Raw genomic sequence first — 17,889 nt, forward strand, 5'->3', positions numbered from 1 at the left:
ATGCAGTGAGGCCTTCCATTTCAAAATAAATTTTTAAAATATGTGTGTGTATATATATATATATATATGCATGTAATTCTAGTGGTCTTGTGTTCTAAAATAACTTTCCAGTTGGGGAAAAATACCATACTCTTGAAGTTTCGATCTTAATATAAAGTAAAAATTCTTCACTGGAGAATTTTTGAATAACAGCGATTGGGGTGGTCTGTTAATGAAAACCCGAAGAAGGTGCGTAGGTATTTTCCTTAGTTCCTTGTATGTACATCTTAAATGTTAGGTGTTTGGCCCAAGCATAAAGGACGGGGATGAGTTTAGATGTTTTTTGTGTTCCTTTGAAACAGTCTCTGTCTCCCAAACATATTTTTGAACTTGCAGATTCTGTATTTACAAGCATACCTGGACAGCTTTATATTTATCAGAACAATTTTAGTCAGAATTCTGGTAAAGTAGAACCAAAGACATCTGGCCTTTAGCCTTTCTAAACCCAGCTTTAACTTGGTGTTGAGACCAAGCAAACGATTTTCTTGGACAATTGCTACTGAGAAGGGACGTAAAATGAAGTGATTGTCTTGATGGTAGATTTTCTGTCGTGCTGCTGCTGTAAGGCCTGTGCTATTTATGCTTCTACTGTATATTATACCTGCCAAGTTGCAGGTACACCTCTAATATGTGAGCATGCTTTTTGTACCAACTACAATAATGGAATGTTGTCTCTTGTGTATAAGCTATCACTAGAGAAGAAGTGTTTATGCCTTTAAAATATTAAAGATTGAGAATTATTTTCACATCTGTCTTTTCAAATCAATTAAAAATATGTCATTTTTCCTTTCTCTGAGTGTATCTCTGTATTGCAGAGCAAAGGGCGTTTTAAATTGGAGCTCTACAGCTTGACCTGGAGGCAATGATTCCGATGCCTGCTTCCCCGGTAGTTCTCCAAATAAGACTTTCAGTGGCTCCTGAGAGTTACAAATGCAATAATTATCCTCCCTATTCATGGTTTAGACTTTATCACAACATTATTCTCTTTTTACTCTAAGCTGTTTTAAACACCTTCAGATCATTTATCCAGCTGCATTCATGTCCTTACCATGTCCAATATAATGCATACCTTATCATCTTGTGGTTCACATTGAAAGCTAATTCTTTTATCTTTTCAACTAATCTCCTGGCATTACTGTGAAGATAAATCCCTAATCTCCCTCTCCCTGCTTTTCTGAAGTGACTTTTTCCTTGACATGTTGTTCACTGTTACTACAGGTACTTTACTTCTCTAGATCCTGCTACAGAATTTTTGCATTGCATTTCTCAATTATTTTCTTGCTTTAACTTGCAAGTACTGTAAAGTTTTCACTAGTTCTTATCTGTTTACCAGGTCAACATCCTGTAGGTAGTTTATGGTCATATTCTGCAGTGAAGAAATTTCAGGAGGAAGACAATAAGGCAACTGTTGTACAAGAAAATCTAAACACACTAACACACCAGAAAACCGTATGCACAGCTTATCCTCTCAGCAGAAACATGTTCAGTCCTAATTACAGTATTGCAATGTACTGAACAGACTTATGGCGAAGTAATGAACAAAATTGCAAATAGATTGTTAATAAAATACTTGCAAAGGAAAGATTTTAAATCGTGTAGGAGATGGCTGAATAGAATTGTACTAAAGAATAAAGGGGAATTGAGAGGACTGCAGGTAGAAACAACGACCATGTAGAAATGGTTATGCAGGAGGGAGTTTCTTCCACCCAGGAATCTTATAATCAGCAGCATGAGATTTGAAAACATCTTGACCGTGAATGACTATGTATCTGTGCTTCTCTATGATGCAGCCTTCTCAGTTTTTGTGCTTGTGTCTCCATTACAAACTCATCTTGTTTTTTCCTGACTCTTAATTTTCATTGTGCTGTTTTCTTTTTTTTTTTTTAAATACTTTTTTTTATAAGCTATTCCAGACCTACTCAGTTTTCCTGTAATTGTATGTTCCCATAGACATAATGGACCTGTATGACAAATGCTTGCAGGGCCACTTACAACTGAAATTAGAAGTGCAAATTCTCCCCAACTTTGTGAGATGATATCGTATATGTCTAAGTGCTGTCAGTTGAATTGTTTTTTGGATTCTTATGCCGTACTTGATGTTGTTCACATTCATCATGTTTAGAAACACACAAATAGTCTGTTCCATTATATCTCAAAAGCTTTAGAAGAAACATCCTAGTTAGACAGAGGGTCGGGAATGGATTTTTAAAGGCTTGCTGTTATCTTTATGACATAGAGTCCCTTTAGAACTGTTCTATTTCAAAAAGTTATCCTTGATTTCAAAAAATCTGAGAAATTATTCTCTCAAAATGATAGCACTTCTGAAGTACAGCTTCTACACAGTTGATCTTTATACACTTTTTAAACAAATAGGTGAATTTTAAGGTATTACTGCCTGAATCTATACCACGTATACAAGTACATTTAGCTTATCTAGCTAACCTTCAGTTAAAGAAGCTGTAATTCTCTTTTCAAGAACATTCCTTTTTATTTTTTGAACCCTCACTTTATCATATGCACGCTTTATTCAGTTTAATTTTTCTCTCTTGTACAGCAGTAGTACAGTATTGTTCACTCCATGCTGTAATTTAGTGCTTCTGATCATTCTTGCTTCCTCGTGCCCTCTTTAGCCTGCTTCTCTCTTCCCATATTGGATGGTGCTAGAAATGGTCATATTTTGCTTCCAGCTCTTTAGTGTTAGCTTTACTGGAAACAGAAAAAGCAGCCTGAAGAAAAGAATATAGCTAACATAGGGATATGACTGGTATTGCAAATAAAGGCTAAAAACCCGAATTTGAGTAAAACTAGATGTTTTCATGGAGCTCTGAAAATACTACCTTGGTTATGCAGGCTTTCAGTGTGAAATTTTTCCATTCAAACTCACATAGCAAGTAAAAGTCACTGCTCGTACTGCTGCAGAGATTGGATTGAGTGGATTATAGTGGTCAGGGTGTGCTATGCCAGCACTGTAAATTGCAAAGCTAATCACATAGTAATTTACAGTTTCTAGCAGTGTTTGGAGGTTCTTATTCAACAGACGCATGCTGTGCACATATTGATAGCATGCTTAAATTTTTGGAGGCGAACTTTAAGTAGAATGAACATGTGTTGAATGGATTATTTTTATTTTCTAGGGGAAGATTTTTGTTTGTCAGGCAAATTCCTCCATGACAAAATCTTGTATATCAGTTTGTAAATATCAAAAACTAGGTGTATGTTTTAATAGTATAAATTGAATGTGTAGACAACTTACTTCAAGCTGAGCACTATTTCAGTAGTAACTAAAATAGTGCATGGTATCGCTTGCTGACATCTGCAAGCTTGGTACAAAATGTTTTACGCGTTTTTTTTTTGCAGATGTTTTTGTTTCAGACCTGTTAACACTACTGTTTTACTTCAACATTTAATTGTGAATAACTAGTTTTTGTTTCAAGTCCCTCAGGAGCAGTGTTCCAAAATATCATGGTGTTAGAGCACCACCTATAGGGTTTGCTCAGAATAAAACCAATAAAGTTTCCAGGGAATAGTGGATTGGATATTCAAACAAAATAATATCTTTCTGTATTTGAGACTTTTTTTTTTTTGTCCTTGGATATTACAACAGGTCCTACAGTCTATAGCCAAAGTATACTAATACTTACCTGTGCCGCATGAATGAAGCTCTAATAAGAAACGTGAAAAATATTATTCACTGCACCAGTTCTGATTTGATTTTTTAACTAAATACATATTGAAAACTTAAAAAATTCTAAAAGCTTTTGATCATCAAACAATAAAAATGCCTCCGCATTTGTAATAGCTCCTGTGTTTAAACTACTGTGTGTAACTGTGATTGTGCTACCAGTAAACATCGAGACCCCACAGGTTTTGGAAAAGCAGTGAGGAGATTGTAAACTAAAAGTACAGAGGGCAGTTCTTTTCTTTTGTTTTCTGACCCCTGAAACTTCATGATAATTTCAGGCTTTGTAGTAAGAGTATTCTCTAGTGAAAGGAACAAGCAACTGAGTTAACATCTATAATAACTAAGTTACATCTATAATAAAGTAAGAATATAAATGGCTGAGTTACTTCAGTTGCATAGAATTAGTCCTATAAATACAGGCTTTCTAGTCCATTATGAGCAATGTAGATATGCAAGTCCCTCTTAAGAATAATCTCTTGTAGACCTAACTTTTAGTGGTATAAATGAGTGCAGCAATAAGTGCTCTTTGCCTTCCAAGCATTAGGATTATGTGTATGAAGATCATTTCCATGCCAAGGACTGGAAGAGGGAATTTAAATGATAGTCAGGTGACAGTGTCTTCCTAACACAGGAAATTTCAACTACTTGATTATTTTGCTTTAATTTATTTCTCACCTTCTAATGCATTTTTCAATATAAGGTGTAGAGGCATAGTTAAATTGAACTGAGTCTTTGTTAAGGTTAAAAATAAAATTAGGAAATACAAAGTCTCGCATTACTAGAAAAATTGTCATTGTCTGTATAAAAGAATCTTTTTTTTTTTATCTGTAGTACTAATTGACATTCATATAAACTTCTGTACTGCTAACATTGGAAAACATCTTTTGGATTACATGTTGTGACCTGTGTCCATTATGAACTCCTTTAGACGTTTTCACTGCTACCTCATCTAACTAAGTAGGATATTTTCCCTGATAAGTGTTGAGTAATTTTTGTCCTACTGGCTTTAAAAAAAAAAAGTCATTAATCAAATTGCTTTCAATATACATATATTTTATAGCTTGTGGAGATATACCAGAGCAAATTCAGTCACCAAGCGGGATAATCACAAGTCCAGGGTGGCCCTCTGAGTATCCTGCCCGAATGAACTGCAGCTGGTACATCCATGCAAACCCAGGGGAGATCATTACTATAAGGTAACAGTGCTCCTCTATTAACTACATGGATTCAAGAAGTACTGATCGTGTATGTACCAATTTCCTCTTCCTTCCTGTAAATGTAGGATTTCCGTTTTGTTTGTTTTCTGCCTTTCCTTTTGTCTGACTTGCTGTTCAGCCATGTAGCATTTGTTTTCAACTGGAGAGTTGGTGATAAGAAAGTTTCTCTGTGCTCATTTATTTGATTTCTTTTTAGTATCTCTAGTATAAGAATTTTGCATTAAAAATGTGTAGGGGAAATTCAGTAATGCTTCATTGCTGTGAAGTCTCCTGGTGTGCATAAAACTAGTAAATCGGCAGGTATGATTGCAGTTTTGGAAGTGCTGTCTTTTGGTGCACAGAGCTCTTCACTGTTTCATGAACCTTAAAACTTCTCTATAGAAGTCATGTAAAAAAGTTGTGCCACAAGGGAAATCTAGGTTTGTTTTAGCATCAAGATACAAATTAGTACTGCTTTGCAGGCTGATCATGAAACACTGTTAGCTGCAGATTTACTTCTAGTTGCAGTACAGACCTGTTGACCTAAGAAATAGCTCTTCATAACGAAGTATTTGTTTTGACAGCGTTTACTCCTTTGAACAATTTTTGTGCTAAATATTAAACTGGCATAAATGCAACATAAAGTAGGTAGAGCTCTTCATTTTCTAGAATCCTTTCTAAACTTTTTCATAGAGTTTAGCTTTATGAGAACTCATTTCTTTTTCTCACGTTATTTCCTTAAATCCATCTGATGAAATTTGGGTTAAGTAAAACCACTTAGTAGCATATAAAAGCCTTTGATGAGACTCATAAAGACAATTTCATTAACATAATTAATTATTTATTTATAACTTTTTTAGACGAAGGCTTAATATGTTTTTTAATAGCAAAACTGAACTGCTTTAAATAGTGAACGCAATATTTTGGTTAAAGAATGGATTCTTGCTGTCCCAATAATAGTATCATCACTACAAGATTAAATCCTGTTCTTACAGGGTAAGAGAAAACAGTCTCTATTTCAGTCCAGAGAAGCACTTACAGCAAATTTCCATTTTTATGTGTAGCAGTTCATCAGCTTGGTTGTGTAATACCCAGTTCAGTAGTAATTTTGACCTTTTTTTTTTTTTTTCTTCCCCCAACCCCCAGCTTTCAAGATTTTGATGTTCAGGGATCACGACGATGCAGCTCAGATTGGTTAACAATTGGAAGCTACAAGAATATTGAAGGCCACAGAGCATGTGGCTCCTCCATTCCTTCACCATACATCTCTACACAGGATCATGTCTGGATCAAATTTCATTCAGATGATAGCATATCCAGAAAAGGCTTCAGATTAGCCTACTTCACTGGTATGTTTCAAATGATACCTAGTTCAGTTTTATGGTTTCATTTTTTGTTTTCTGTTTCAACAACTACTTCCTTGTAGCAGGGTACAGCATAAGTATTTCCTGTAGTTGATTCAAGGTCTATTGTAAGTATGCATTGTGTAAATTATTTTGAGCCCACACACAACTTGACTATTCAGAGCAGGAATTAATGTTCACAGTAATAAGCAGAGTGAATGATTTGGAGGGAGGCTGACTATTAATACTAGGTAGCTTGGAAGGTTTTTCTAACATGAGTTAAGATTTGAATTTTTTTCATCATAATAAAATTAGTTGTTAAAATAGTTGGGTAGACTTCTGAGTAGCATAATCAGGGGAAGAGAAGGAAGAAATAGTTGGATTTTTTTGTTTGCATCATTTTTTCCCATCTCCTGAAGGCATACTCTCTTTTTAAAGAAACCTCTCAATTTAAAAACCTGTTAATATCATACATTACTGTAGCCAAGTATAGGCCTGGTTTTCTACATGCAGAATTTGGCTTGGATAATTCAGTTATGTAATATAAGGCTACTTACCACTAGTAACAGTTTGAGACTGTGGGTAATTCTTGCTCTGGTAGCTGTTGCCAAGAGAGACTAGCTCCAAACTTTTTTACTGGCCTTAAGCAATACTAGGATTTTCTGTAACAGCATAATCATGGATTTCCGCTCTCTGACCTGCTCCAAATCTCCAAGTACTAGATTTTAACTCCTCTCCTCCATAAAACAATTCATACTCTCTTATACCTATCCAGTGCCACTCATCTTCAGAACTACTCCTCTGAGATTCAGTAGAGTGAGCCCTGATCTCCTGTAGTCTAAGCAAGTCATGTTTGCTCCTGTTCTGTGTTCTGCACTCTTTACCTAATGGCTTCCTCCACCCTGTCAGTCTTCTATAAACCTGAAGTTTCCAGGCCGGCTTATCCCTTTCTACAGCCTGTTTTCAAGCCTACGAGAAAGTTTGCGCTATCCTGTATCTCCTTGCAGCTTAACGAGTCCTGGGAGAAGTTATGCAGCATTGCATTTGATGCTGGTTCAGCTTTCAGGGCAATGTTCTGCCTGAGTTTTGGTTACTCTCGCACCACAAAAACACCATCAGGAAAAAAAGCCACTGTCTAAAGAGTGACCCTCTACCACTGTTTCAGATAACTGCCTACTCACATGCTATTATCTTCTGTGAGTCATTGGCTTCTGCCCTGCTTTTCTCCCTGCCCTGTAGATACAGCGGGAAGGCAGCAGTATTCTTACCTGAAGGGCTTTGAGAAGGAAAGACATTTTGGATAAGGGTATGGAATGGGCAGAGGAGTCAAGCCACGGGCTGAGATCTTTTGTGAAAATCCTTTCCTCTCTTTTCCTCCAATCTTGAAAGTTTCAGTACATAACTGCTTTTTGGAAAAAACTGCAACGTTTTCAACCATAAGCAAGTTTTACTGTCATGTGATTTTTTTTTTTTTTTTTTTGTTGGCATCATGCAGTAGTACAAAGTTTAGAGTACTTAAGACTTTAATCTGATGTCTTTTAAAAGAAAATATTTTTGGTTTGGTTTTTTTTCTGTATGATTGTTGGTTTGGTGTTTTTTCTGAACAAACCTTGCTGAAACATAGCTTTGAGCCTGTTATCTGTGCTTGTTATGATACTTGGGAAGTATTTCATGACTGAGATGGAAGTGTAGTGTTTCAGCAATCAGAGTAGTCTTCTGATGTTGTAAACTGACCTGTGTATAGGAGAGTTGACAAATCTGCTTTAATAATCATCTGATCGTTTCTGCTTTCCAGTTTGAAGAGGAGACTCCTGAACTACTGACAGCATTTTTGCTATACATTCAACTGTGTCGTTTTGTTGTTTGATTTCTTCTCATTAGCATCATACAGTAGGGATCATGTTAATTCGTTGATAGACTATTTAATTCAGTGTTCTTATGGCTACTCTCAAAGGTGGCATGTGGTCTTAGAAAAAAGCAAAAAATAATAATACTTGATGGATGCAATTGAAACCTACTTGTGCTGGAATGACGAACAATATAGATTATAGGTTTATAAGGGACTGCTAGGGAGCCCCATGTTTAAAATTTGATGTGGAAGATAGGCCATGTGAATTATTGGAGTTCATTCCTGTTGAAAGTTAATTATATCTTGCTGGTAAATACTTGTATTTCATTTTAAACAAACAAAACAACAACAAAATCACAGTTGAGAAGGGTTCTTGACAAGGGTAAATTTTGTCACTTGTCTTTCCTCTGTCTTCCACTACTTTTAATTTATCAGCCTCCTTAATTATGGATATTGAAATGGGGTGGAGTTTTACTAATGGTGATGTAGAGTGGAAAATACAGTTAAGAATAAGTACAAAGGTTTATGTTGACTGTAAATGCATGGAAAGTTTGGGTTAGTCCTTTGGCTACAACTGCACATGGGTTCTGCTAATTATCTTATACTAGTCCTTTGTAGTACAGCTTGCAAAGTCTTATTTTGTACGTCTCATTATTTTATGATCTAATTTTTTATTCATATATAAACTTCCCTGATATAATGACTTCAGGATTGGTAATTAAAAATGTTAAATCAGGATCAAGTAGACAGCTCTTTTCTCAGATGTTTAAAAGCCTGCAGAAGGATGAGCTTAGGTTGAAATCATATCCTGTTTTGTTACTATAATAATACCATAAATATTTACAGCTCAGTGTTATAGCTTTCTATTCAACCTTGTTCCAGATTCTGTGATGTAGAAGCGTTGAGCTAGAGTATAATTGGTACCTGAGTGAGTTCAATGACTCTTCTTATGCTTATTCTACTATATTGCCTGCCACCTATGGGGCACATTCATTCAATTTAGGCAGGACAAGTCTAGTAGTTCACTTTTACAAGTTTCAAATTCAAGGCCAAGGTCCATACTAAGTTTTTGCCGTACTAATATTATGGGTGATATCTGTGTGAGTATATTTTTTAATATATATATAAAATGTATTTGTGATAAATGTTTTTTTTTATATATATATTAAAAAAACATTTATCTGTTTTACAGAATGAGAAGATTGTATCTTTTATTTTTTATTAGAAAATAAACATTTTCTAAAACTTAATCACTGGCAGGACATACGTCTTGCTCTCCTTTCACTCTGTTAGTGAATTTGTTGACTTGAACACTCTTCAGCAGTGCTTATAACATTTATCACTCTTGTTGGTTTCATTTTTTCCTGCATTCATTTTTTAAAAACCTTAGCATTTGTGAAATTAAAATGCCAATGTTGCCCTTTAAAAAAAAAAAATATTTCAAGGTAGAGTATTTCTTTTTTAATGCATTCTAGAGTACTAAAATAGCAAAAAGGAGAACAGAGGTGTGATATGACTTGACCTTTCACAGCAGATTAGTTGCAGCCAGAGAAATTCAGGCTAGATATGAGGACTTTGTGTGGTTGAGCACCAGAACTTTGAAAATACTTGATGAGACAAGGCCCTGAATGACCCAATCAGGCTTCAGTTAGCCTTGCTTTGAGCAGATAATTTGATTAGGTGATGTTCAGAGATGCCTTCCAATCTGAATCATTCTGTTGCAAAACAAGCTAGAACTTGCTGCTTCTAGGAAAGTTTATAGTTTAGGAAGTTCATCATGCTGTAGCTCCTGTTTCTTTTTTTAAAACCCTAACTACAGTGTATATTTATCTATTAGTTCCTGAATTACTGCTGTGTAGGACCATCTGCGTTACAGATCTTGTTGGAGGACTGACCATGGCTGTTCATTTTATAACAAATTTTACAGTCTGTATCATGGTTTTTAGAAGTTGCAGTGATTTTAAATGATACAGCGGTGCTTGACTCAGCTAAGTTGTTGCAGACCTGAAATAGCTTGCTTCCCAGGTATGCTTCAGTGTTTAACATGGCTGGAACTTCAAGAAATAAATCTCTGAAAAATTTATTCTTGATGTTACACGTGCCATCGTAGCCAGTAGACCACATTTTCTTCAATAAAGGGGTCTCTTGATTTTTATTTCCCAGAATTTAAAACAAAAACAATAACAAAAAAAAAAACCAGCAAAAACTCCCCTGCCCCCCACATTTCCGTGTTTTCTGGACCAATAGTTGCATCCTTATCTTTTAAAGCCTAATTTTGGGGTTTTAAGAATGTGTTCCTGCATTTGCTGCACTCTCCTCTAGGTTAGAAGTTTCTCTCTTCAGTTGACGGTAGTAGGTAATTTTAGCTGTCAGCTTCTGTCTTGCCATAGATAGGAACATATGAAGACAGGAGAGGTCTGACTGCTTTTGCAAGAAAGAATTTGAGGAGGTAACTGGTGCTGCACAACAAAATCTTTGTTTTTCAAGTGATACAAAGGAGATAAACAGTGTTTTTCTGACTTATTTCATAGAATCACCAGGTTGGAAAGGACCCACTTGATCATCGAGTCCAACCATTCCTAACGCTCCTTTAAACCATGTCCCTAAGCACTTCATCAACCCGTTCCTTAAACACCTCCAGGGAAGGTGACTCGACCACCTCCCTGGGCAGCCTGTTCCAGTGCCCAATGACTCCTTCTGTGAAGAATTTTTAGCACCTTAGAAGCCAGATTTTTCAGTCGCTCTCAATAAGCGTTGTTTTCTTGCTTGGGTTAAAGTTATTGGACTGAAAGCAACTAAGGATGATGCTCATACTGATATGCTGACTGAATTCTGACTTGAGAAATCTATTTTATCTCAAAACTCATTGAAAGTTGTTAGAGTTGAAAGAGTTAGAGAGAATTTTAGGTTGTTTTGCCATTCTGAACTACATGGTGCAGCAAATAAATATGACACAAACTATAAAAGTGCTGAATTCTGAAAAGATATTTTCGTAATTTCTTTTTTTTCTTTCAGGGAAATCTGATGAACCAAACTGTGGTTGTGACCAGTTTCATTGCGCTAATGGCAAGTGTATTCCAGAAAGTTGGAAATGTAATAATATGGATGAATGTGGAGATAACTCAGATGAAGAAGTTTGCACCAAAGCGAATTCTCCAACAGATTCTTCCTTTCAGCCATGTGCTTGCAATCAGTTCCGGTGTCTTTCTCCATTCACCAAGCTTTACACTTGCCTTCCAGAGTCTTTAAAATGTGATGGTAACATCGATTGTCTCGATCTAACAGATGAAATAGGCTGTGGTGTGCCGACGTGTGGGCAGCCATTAAAATACTTCTATGGTACTTTCAATTCTCCCAACTATCCTGACTTCTATCCACCTGGAAGCAACTGCACCTGGCTGATAGACACTGGTGACCACCGCAAAGTAATTTTGCGATTCACTGATTTTAAACTTGATGGTACAGGGTATGGAGACTATGTCAAAATATATGATGGATTAGAGGAAAATCCACAGAGGCTATTGCGCATGCTAACAGCGTTTGACTCTCATGCTCCCCTCACAGTTGTTTCATCCTCAGGACAGATAAGAGTGCATTTTTGTGCTGACAAAGTGAATGCTGCAAGAGGATTCAATGCCACCTATCAAGTAGATGGCTTCTGTTTGCCATGGGAAATTCCGTGCGGTGGAAACTGGGGTTGCTACACAGAGCAGCAACGCTGCGATGGCTACTGGCACTGTCCAAATGGAAGGGATGAAACCAACTGTACCATGTGCCAGAGAGATGAGTTTCCCTGCTCTCGAAATGGTGTTTGCTACCCTCGTTCAGATCGCTGCAACTACCAGAATCATTGCCCTAATGGTTCAGATGAAAAAAATTGTTTCTTCTGCCAGCCAGGAAATTTTCATTGTAAAAATAACCGTTGTGTGTTTGAGAGCTGGGTTTGTGATTCTCAAGATGACTGTGGTGATGGCAGTGATGAAGAGAATTGCCCAGTCATTGTGCCCACTAGAGTAATAACTGCAGCTGTCATTGGGAGTCTTATTTGTGGATTGCTGCTTGTCATTGCACTGGGATGTACTTGTAAATTGTACTCACTCAGGATGTTTGAGCGAAGGTAAGTACAACAGATCACCTCACGAACTCAATTTTTTAAAATATTTTCATATCTTTTATTGTTATATTTGAAATATTTTTATCGACCTACAGTTTTTTCTTGCATTTTTTTAAAGGCATTGGTCCTTCTTGGACAGTTAGTTAAAAAGATATAGAAGTATTTTGATCACTTAGCTATTGAGAGTTAAGCTTTCATATGTTATTACCAAAAAAAGTATGGAAAATCTGCATTTCTGCAATTAAACGTCCATTCTGTATTTAACAGCATGTTTCATCTATTACAGACTATCTCACCCTAGGACTGAGCATTCTGCAGTTTTTATAAAATATCAACATCTCTCATGGTGCCTTTCATGTTTAGCCTGTGCTTCCTTGGGCTTTTCTTAGGAATTTATTGTTGGATTGGTTTTGTTGTTTTGTCTCAGGTAGACCCACTGGAATGACTGCAAGGACTTACTGTATAGTCTTTGTCAATTAAATTTCAATTAAATTAATAAAACTTTCTCATGAAATTTATTGTTTCAGATTATAACAGTCTCATGTAATTTAACTTTATGTATATGTTATAGTCTTATGTATTATGAAATTTCTCTTCTCTTTGAAAGATCTTTTGAAACTCATTTGTCAAGAGTTGAGGCTGAACTGTTAAGAAGAGAAGCTCCTCCATCCTATGGACAATTAATTGCCCAGGGTTTAATTCCACCAGTTGAAGATTTTCCTGTTTGTTCACCAAATCAGGTAAGATTCCAAAATAGCAGGCAGACTACTTAAATTTTAGTGAGACTGAAATAAAGATACTTTAACTTTCATCTGCATTTTTTTTTTTTGTTCCACAGCATTTACCTTTTCTTTTCAGGCCAATCTTATGATATTAAGGATTAGCTATTGGATGAAATCGTGATATGATAGCACCATACAGTTTTCTTTGCAGGCTTTTTTTCACAGAATCACCAGGCTGGAAAAGACCTCCAGGATCATCAAGTCCAAACATTCCTATCAACCACTAAACCATGCCCCTGAGCATCTCATCAGCCCGTCTTTTAAATACCTCCAGGGCTGGTGACTTCACCGCTTCCCTGGGCAGCCCAGTGACCCATTCTGTGAAAAATTTTTTTCTGATGTCCAGCCTGAACTTCCCCTGGCGGAGCTTGAGGCCATTCCCCCTTGTCCTGTCACCTGGGAGAAGAGCCAGCTCCCTCCTCTCTACAACCTCCTTTCAGGTAGTTGTAGAGAGCAATGAAGTCTCCCCTCAGCCTCCTTTTCTCAAAGCTAAACAACCCCAGTTCCCTCACCTGCTCCTCATAAGACTTGTTCTCCAGCCCCTTCACTGGCTTCGTTGCTCTTCTCTGGACACGCTCCAGATCCTCAATACCCTTCTTGGGACCCTTGAGGGGCCCAGAACTGAACACAGTTCTCAAGGTGCGGTCCCACCCGTGCTGAGTACAGGGGCAGAATAACCTCCCTGGACCTGCTGGTCACACTGTTTCTCATACAAGCCAAGATGCTGTTGGCCTTCTTGGCCACCTGGGCACACTGCTGGCTTATGTTCAGTCGGCTGTCAACCAACACCCCCAGGTCCTTCTCCTCTAGGCAGCTTTCTAGCCAGACTTCTCCTAGTCTGTAGCACCGCACAGGGTTGTTGTGCCCCAGGTGCAGGACCCGGCATTTGGCCTTGTTAAACCTCATGCCATTGGTCTCAGCCCAATGGTCCAGCCTGTCCAGATCCCTTTGAAGAGCCTCCCTACCCTCCAGCAGACCCACGCTTCTACCCAGCTTAGTGTCATCTGCAAACTTACTTGGAGTGCATTCGATCTCCTCATCCAGGTCATTGATAAAGACATTGAACAGGGCTGGACCCAGCACTGAGCCCTGGGGGACACCACTTGTAACTGGTCTCCAGCTGGAGTTAACTCCATTTACCACCACTCTCTGGGCCCGGCCATCCAGCCAGTTTTTCACCCAGGAGAGTGTGCTCCTGTCCAGGCCAGAGGCAGGCAGTTTCCTAAGCAGAATGCTATGAGAAACTGTGTCAAAGGCTTTACTGAAGTCCAAGAAGACAACATCCACAGCCTTTCCCTTATGGAAAAATGGGTTTTACTAAAATGAAATCTCTTGATAGAGAAGACAATTCTGGAAAACTTGGATATTCAGTGGTTGCAGTCAGAGACTGGTACTGGAGCTTTTAAAAAGCTGTGCCGTTACTGAAATTTTCTTCTATCCTTAGTTTAACTTAAATTTAGTTAACCACTATTGCTTTGGATATATTTTAAATTATTTTTCAGAACTAAAATGTAATGGAATTTGAAGGACTTAACAAAATTGGCAATCTTTCATAGTGGTACATAACAAAATGTAGTTGCTTTGTAGTCTTTCTCTGTAACCATGATTTCACACTCCATAAAAGTACCAATGCATATACAGTAGTTTTGAACAATGAAAGTGTTAGTTAATTCCCATTATGTGGACCAGCATTTCCAATAAGACTTCTTTCATACCTGCTTTATTTTTAAAATAGCCTATTGCTACGGGCACCAGATCTCAATATTAAGGATCCTTTTTTTAATTATAAAAAAATTATTTTTATATTTAAGACTATATTTAACTTTGTAACTATATGCCGTTTTGTGTAATAGTTTTTATTCTTCCTTGGTTAGAACAGTGCCAGTGTACTTGATTGTTGCTTGTCTTCTCATTTAGGCTTCAGTTCTGGAAAACCTGAGACTAGCAGTACGATCTCAGCTAGGATTTACCTCAATCAGACTTCCTATTGCGGGCAGATCAAGTAACATCTGGAATCGAATTTTTAATTTTGCAAGGTCACGTCATTCTGGATCGTTGGCATTGGTCTCAGCGGATGGAGATGATGCCAGCCAAAGTACTAGCAGAGAAACTGAAAGAAATAATACTCACAGAAGTCTGTTTTCAATTGAATCTGATGATACAGACACAGAAAATGAAAGAAGAGACACAGCAGGAGCAGTTGGTGGTGTTGCTGCCACCTTGCCTCAGAAAGTCCCACCTGCAACAGCAATAGAAGCAACAGTCGGAGCATGTGGGAGCTCCTCTGCTCAAAGTGGCAGTAGTGGTAACACGGATAGTGGAAGAGAAGTGACGAGTGTAGAGCCCCCAAGCACAAGTCCCGCACGTCACCAGCTCACTAGCGCGCTAAGTCGTATGACTCAAGGCTTGCGCTGGGTGCGCTTTACATTAGGGAGATCAAGCTCAGTGAATCAGAACCAAAGTCCTTTGAGACAGCTTGATAATGGGGTAAGTGGAAGAGAAGAGGATGATGATGTTGAAATGTTAATTCCGGTCTCTGATGTAGCATCAGACTTTGACATGAATGACTGTTCAAGACCTCTACTTGATCTCAGCTCAGATCAAGGACCAGGGCTTAGACAGCCTTACAGTGCAACACATCACGGTGTAAGGTCATGCAGTCGAGATGGCCCCTGTGAGAGCTGTGGCATCGTACACACTGCCCAGATACCCGACACTTGCTTAGAAGCAACAGTGAAAAATGAAACTAGTGACGATGAGGCATTATTACTCTGCTAGGTACGGATTGTTTAGGAAAGATTGTGTACAAGTTGGAGCAATATCTGTCATTGTTTTGTACTTCACAGTTAAAACTAGTTTTTAGTTTTAAAAAAATCCAGGACAATGTTATGTTAAACCTATTTTAGCCTGTGTGGTTGATTAAACATTTCTTATACTGGATGATGGTATGGAACTGTTAGAGCGAACATTTTAGTGGCTCTGAATTTTCAGTGTGTGTATCCAGTATAATCTGATTACTCTTTAAACTGAAGTTATCCCACTTAGTTTCAAATTTAGTTTATCCTGGTACTGTAGTTCAAACCAGAAACATGGCTGCTTAAGACTTATTTGGCTGCCTGTTTAACCCCATACTAACAGGTGAATTTGTACAGAATTATTTTCCTTTAGGAATTGACTCTGTTGTATTATTTGCCAACATGCTTGTAACTTAATATACTAAATGCTGGTAAGGATTGTTAATGTAAAATATGTACTTTTCTTTGAGTTTATACAACACTTTGTCTAAATATTCTTGAATTTCATCATAATGTGAACTTACTTAAAGGGAGGAGAAACTTTCTCCAGGAGCATTCTTTTTTCTTTCAGAAGTACAAAATGTAATGATTTATGAAATTTAGACGCAGTAGATGAACTGGCAAAAGCTTTTATAGCACTGACTTTGCTAAACTACCATTTAATATGGTACAGTCAAATAGTATGTAAAATCCCCAGTCATTAGTAGTTTTGATTGAAGTAAAGAAGGGCCGAAGATATTACAATATGTGTTAGTTCTTTAAATATCCAATATGTACAAATACACTACAGAATAAGTTCCAACTGGTAATAGATCTTTCCCTAATACTGTAGGGTATAAAGCTTGTTTGGACTCAAGGGATTTGCACTAAAATCATTTAAAGGTCTCTAATGAGCTTAGTGCACAAGCACTATCACTTTAAGTACTATTATTGTCTAATATTGCAATGGCTATATATTTCCATGGCTCTTTTCTTGGGGTGTTGCATTTTTGTTGCAATTGAAGTTGCTTTACTAATTCCCCTATTTATTCGTTGTATTTAAAAACTGGTTTACTTGGTTGCAGACTGGTTGTTTTTTAAAAAGAAATACAAAATCCCTTTTAGTGTATTTTTTTAATCATATTACATGTTGGAGCGAAACAGATCAGTGGGAAAAAAGTTCATAATATCCAATTTTGTGATAAGCAGGTTAATATGTGGCTACTACCGTGACAACAAGAATCTACACTTTTTAAAAACAAAAATGTCAACTACTGTTTTATTTATTCTTTGCCAGTCTGTTTTTAGTAGGCTTAAAGATCCAGTATGAAATGTATTTGTGTGTGATTGTATGCTATTTATTAAATTTTAAATACTTTGTTGAATGTCATTTTAAAGCATGTTTAAAGTCTTGTGCATTTCTGTCGTGTTATGCTGTCGGGCAGAACTGACTAAAATGTTTTAATATGTATCAAAATTAAATTGAATTTTTGTTATGTTTTTGAGGTACTTTTAAAGATCAATCCAAGGTCTGTCTGGCTTTTTATTTTATTTTTTAAAAATCCTCATCTCTGAAGTACAAATCACATGCAGAAGAAATAATTGAATGGATTCCAAAGTGTATATATCTTCTCCCTCTTCTTTCACAGACACTGGGATGATAAAAATAAACAATTTTACCATCTGGTTGATTTTATTAATGAGATTTAGTGGATAAATTCTGAGTTCAGGATACAGTTATGTAGATTTGTGCTTTTGAGGAACTTATGTGCAATACAATTGTAAAAGATTTTATTATAATAACCCATGCGGTTTCAGAACAGATCACATCACACAGGTACCAGATCAGGTACAGATTTGGCCCATAATTACACATACCCAAGTAAAAGTCATCAATGGCCATTTTTATTCACATTGAATAATATCTAAATCTGTAGGTAATCTTTAGTCTGATTTCAGTGGCATTGCTTATATAGCAGGCAACTTTGCAATATGAACATGGTAACACACCTTGAAATGTATGTGAACAGTATGTCCTGGTATAAAATAGGTTTTTCAGCCTTCCTAACTAATTGTCATTAGAAAGTGATTATGGAAATGTTTGTCACCG

At 37.0% G+C, this 17,889-nt stretch overlaps 1 protein-coding gene across 1 annotated transcript in view; it reads left to right on the top strand.

Moving 5' to 3' along the window:
• LRP12 (LDL receptor related protein 12) overlaps nt 1-17,118 on the top strand; it is a 46,547-nt gene extending 29,429 nt beyond the window's left edge. The window contains exons 3-7 of the mRNA XM_054059294.1: nt 4,782-4,917; nt 6,064-6,266; nt 11,125-12,226; nt 12,831-12,963; nt 14,923-17,118. Of these exons, the coding sequence (XP_053915269.1) occupies nt 4,782-4,917; nt 6,064-6,266; nt 11,125-12,226; nt 12,831-12,963; nt 14,923-15,783 (2,435 nt within the window). The 3' untranslated portion in view covers nt 15,784-17,118. The remainder of the gene's footprint in view (nt 1-4,781; nt 4,918-6,063; nt 6,267-11,124; nt 12,227-12,830; nt 12,964-14,922) is intronic.
• Nucleotides 17,119-17,889: the final 771 nt, after the last annotated feature.

The sequence above is a fragment of the Cuculus canorus genome, chromosome 2 (assembly GCF_017976375.1).
Source record: "Cuculus canorus isolate bCucCan1 chromosome 2, bCucCan1.pri, whole genome shotgun sequence".
Taxonomy (NCBI): Eukaryota; Metazoa; Chordata; class Aves; order Cuculiformes; family Cuculidae; genus Cuculus; species Cuculus canorus.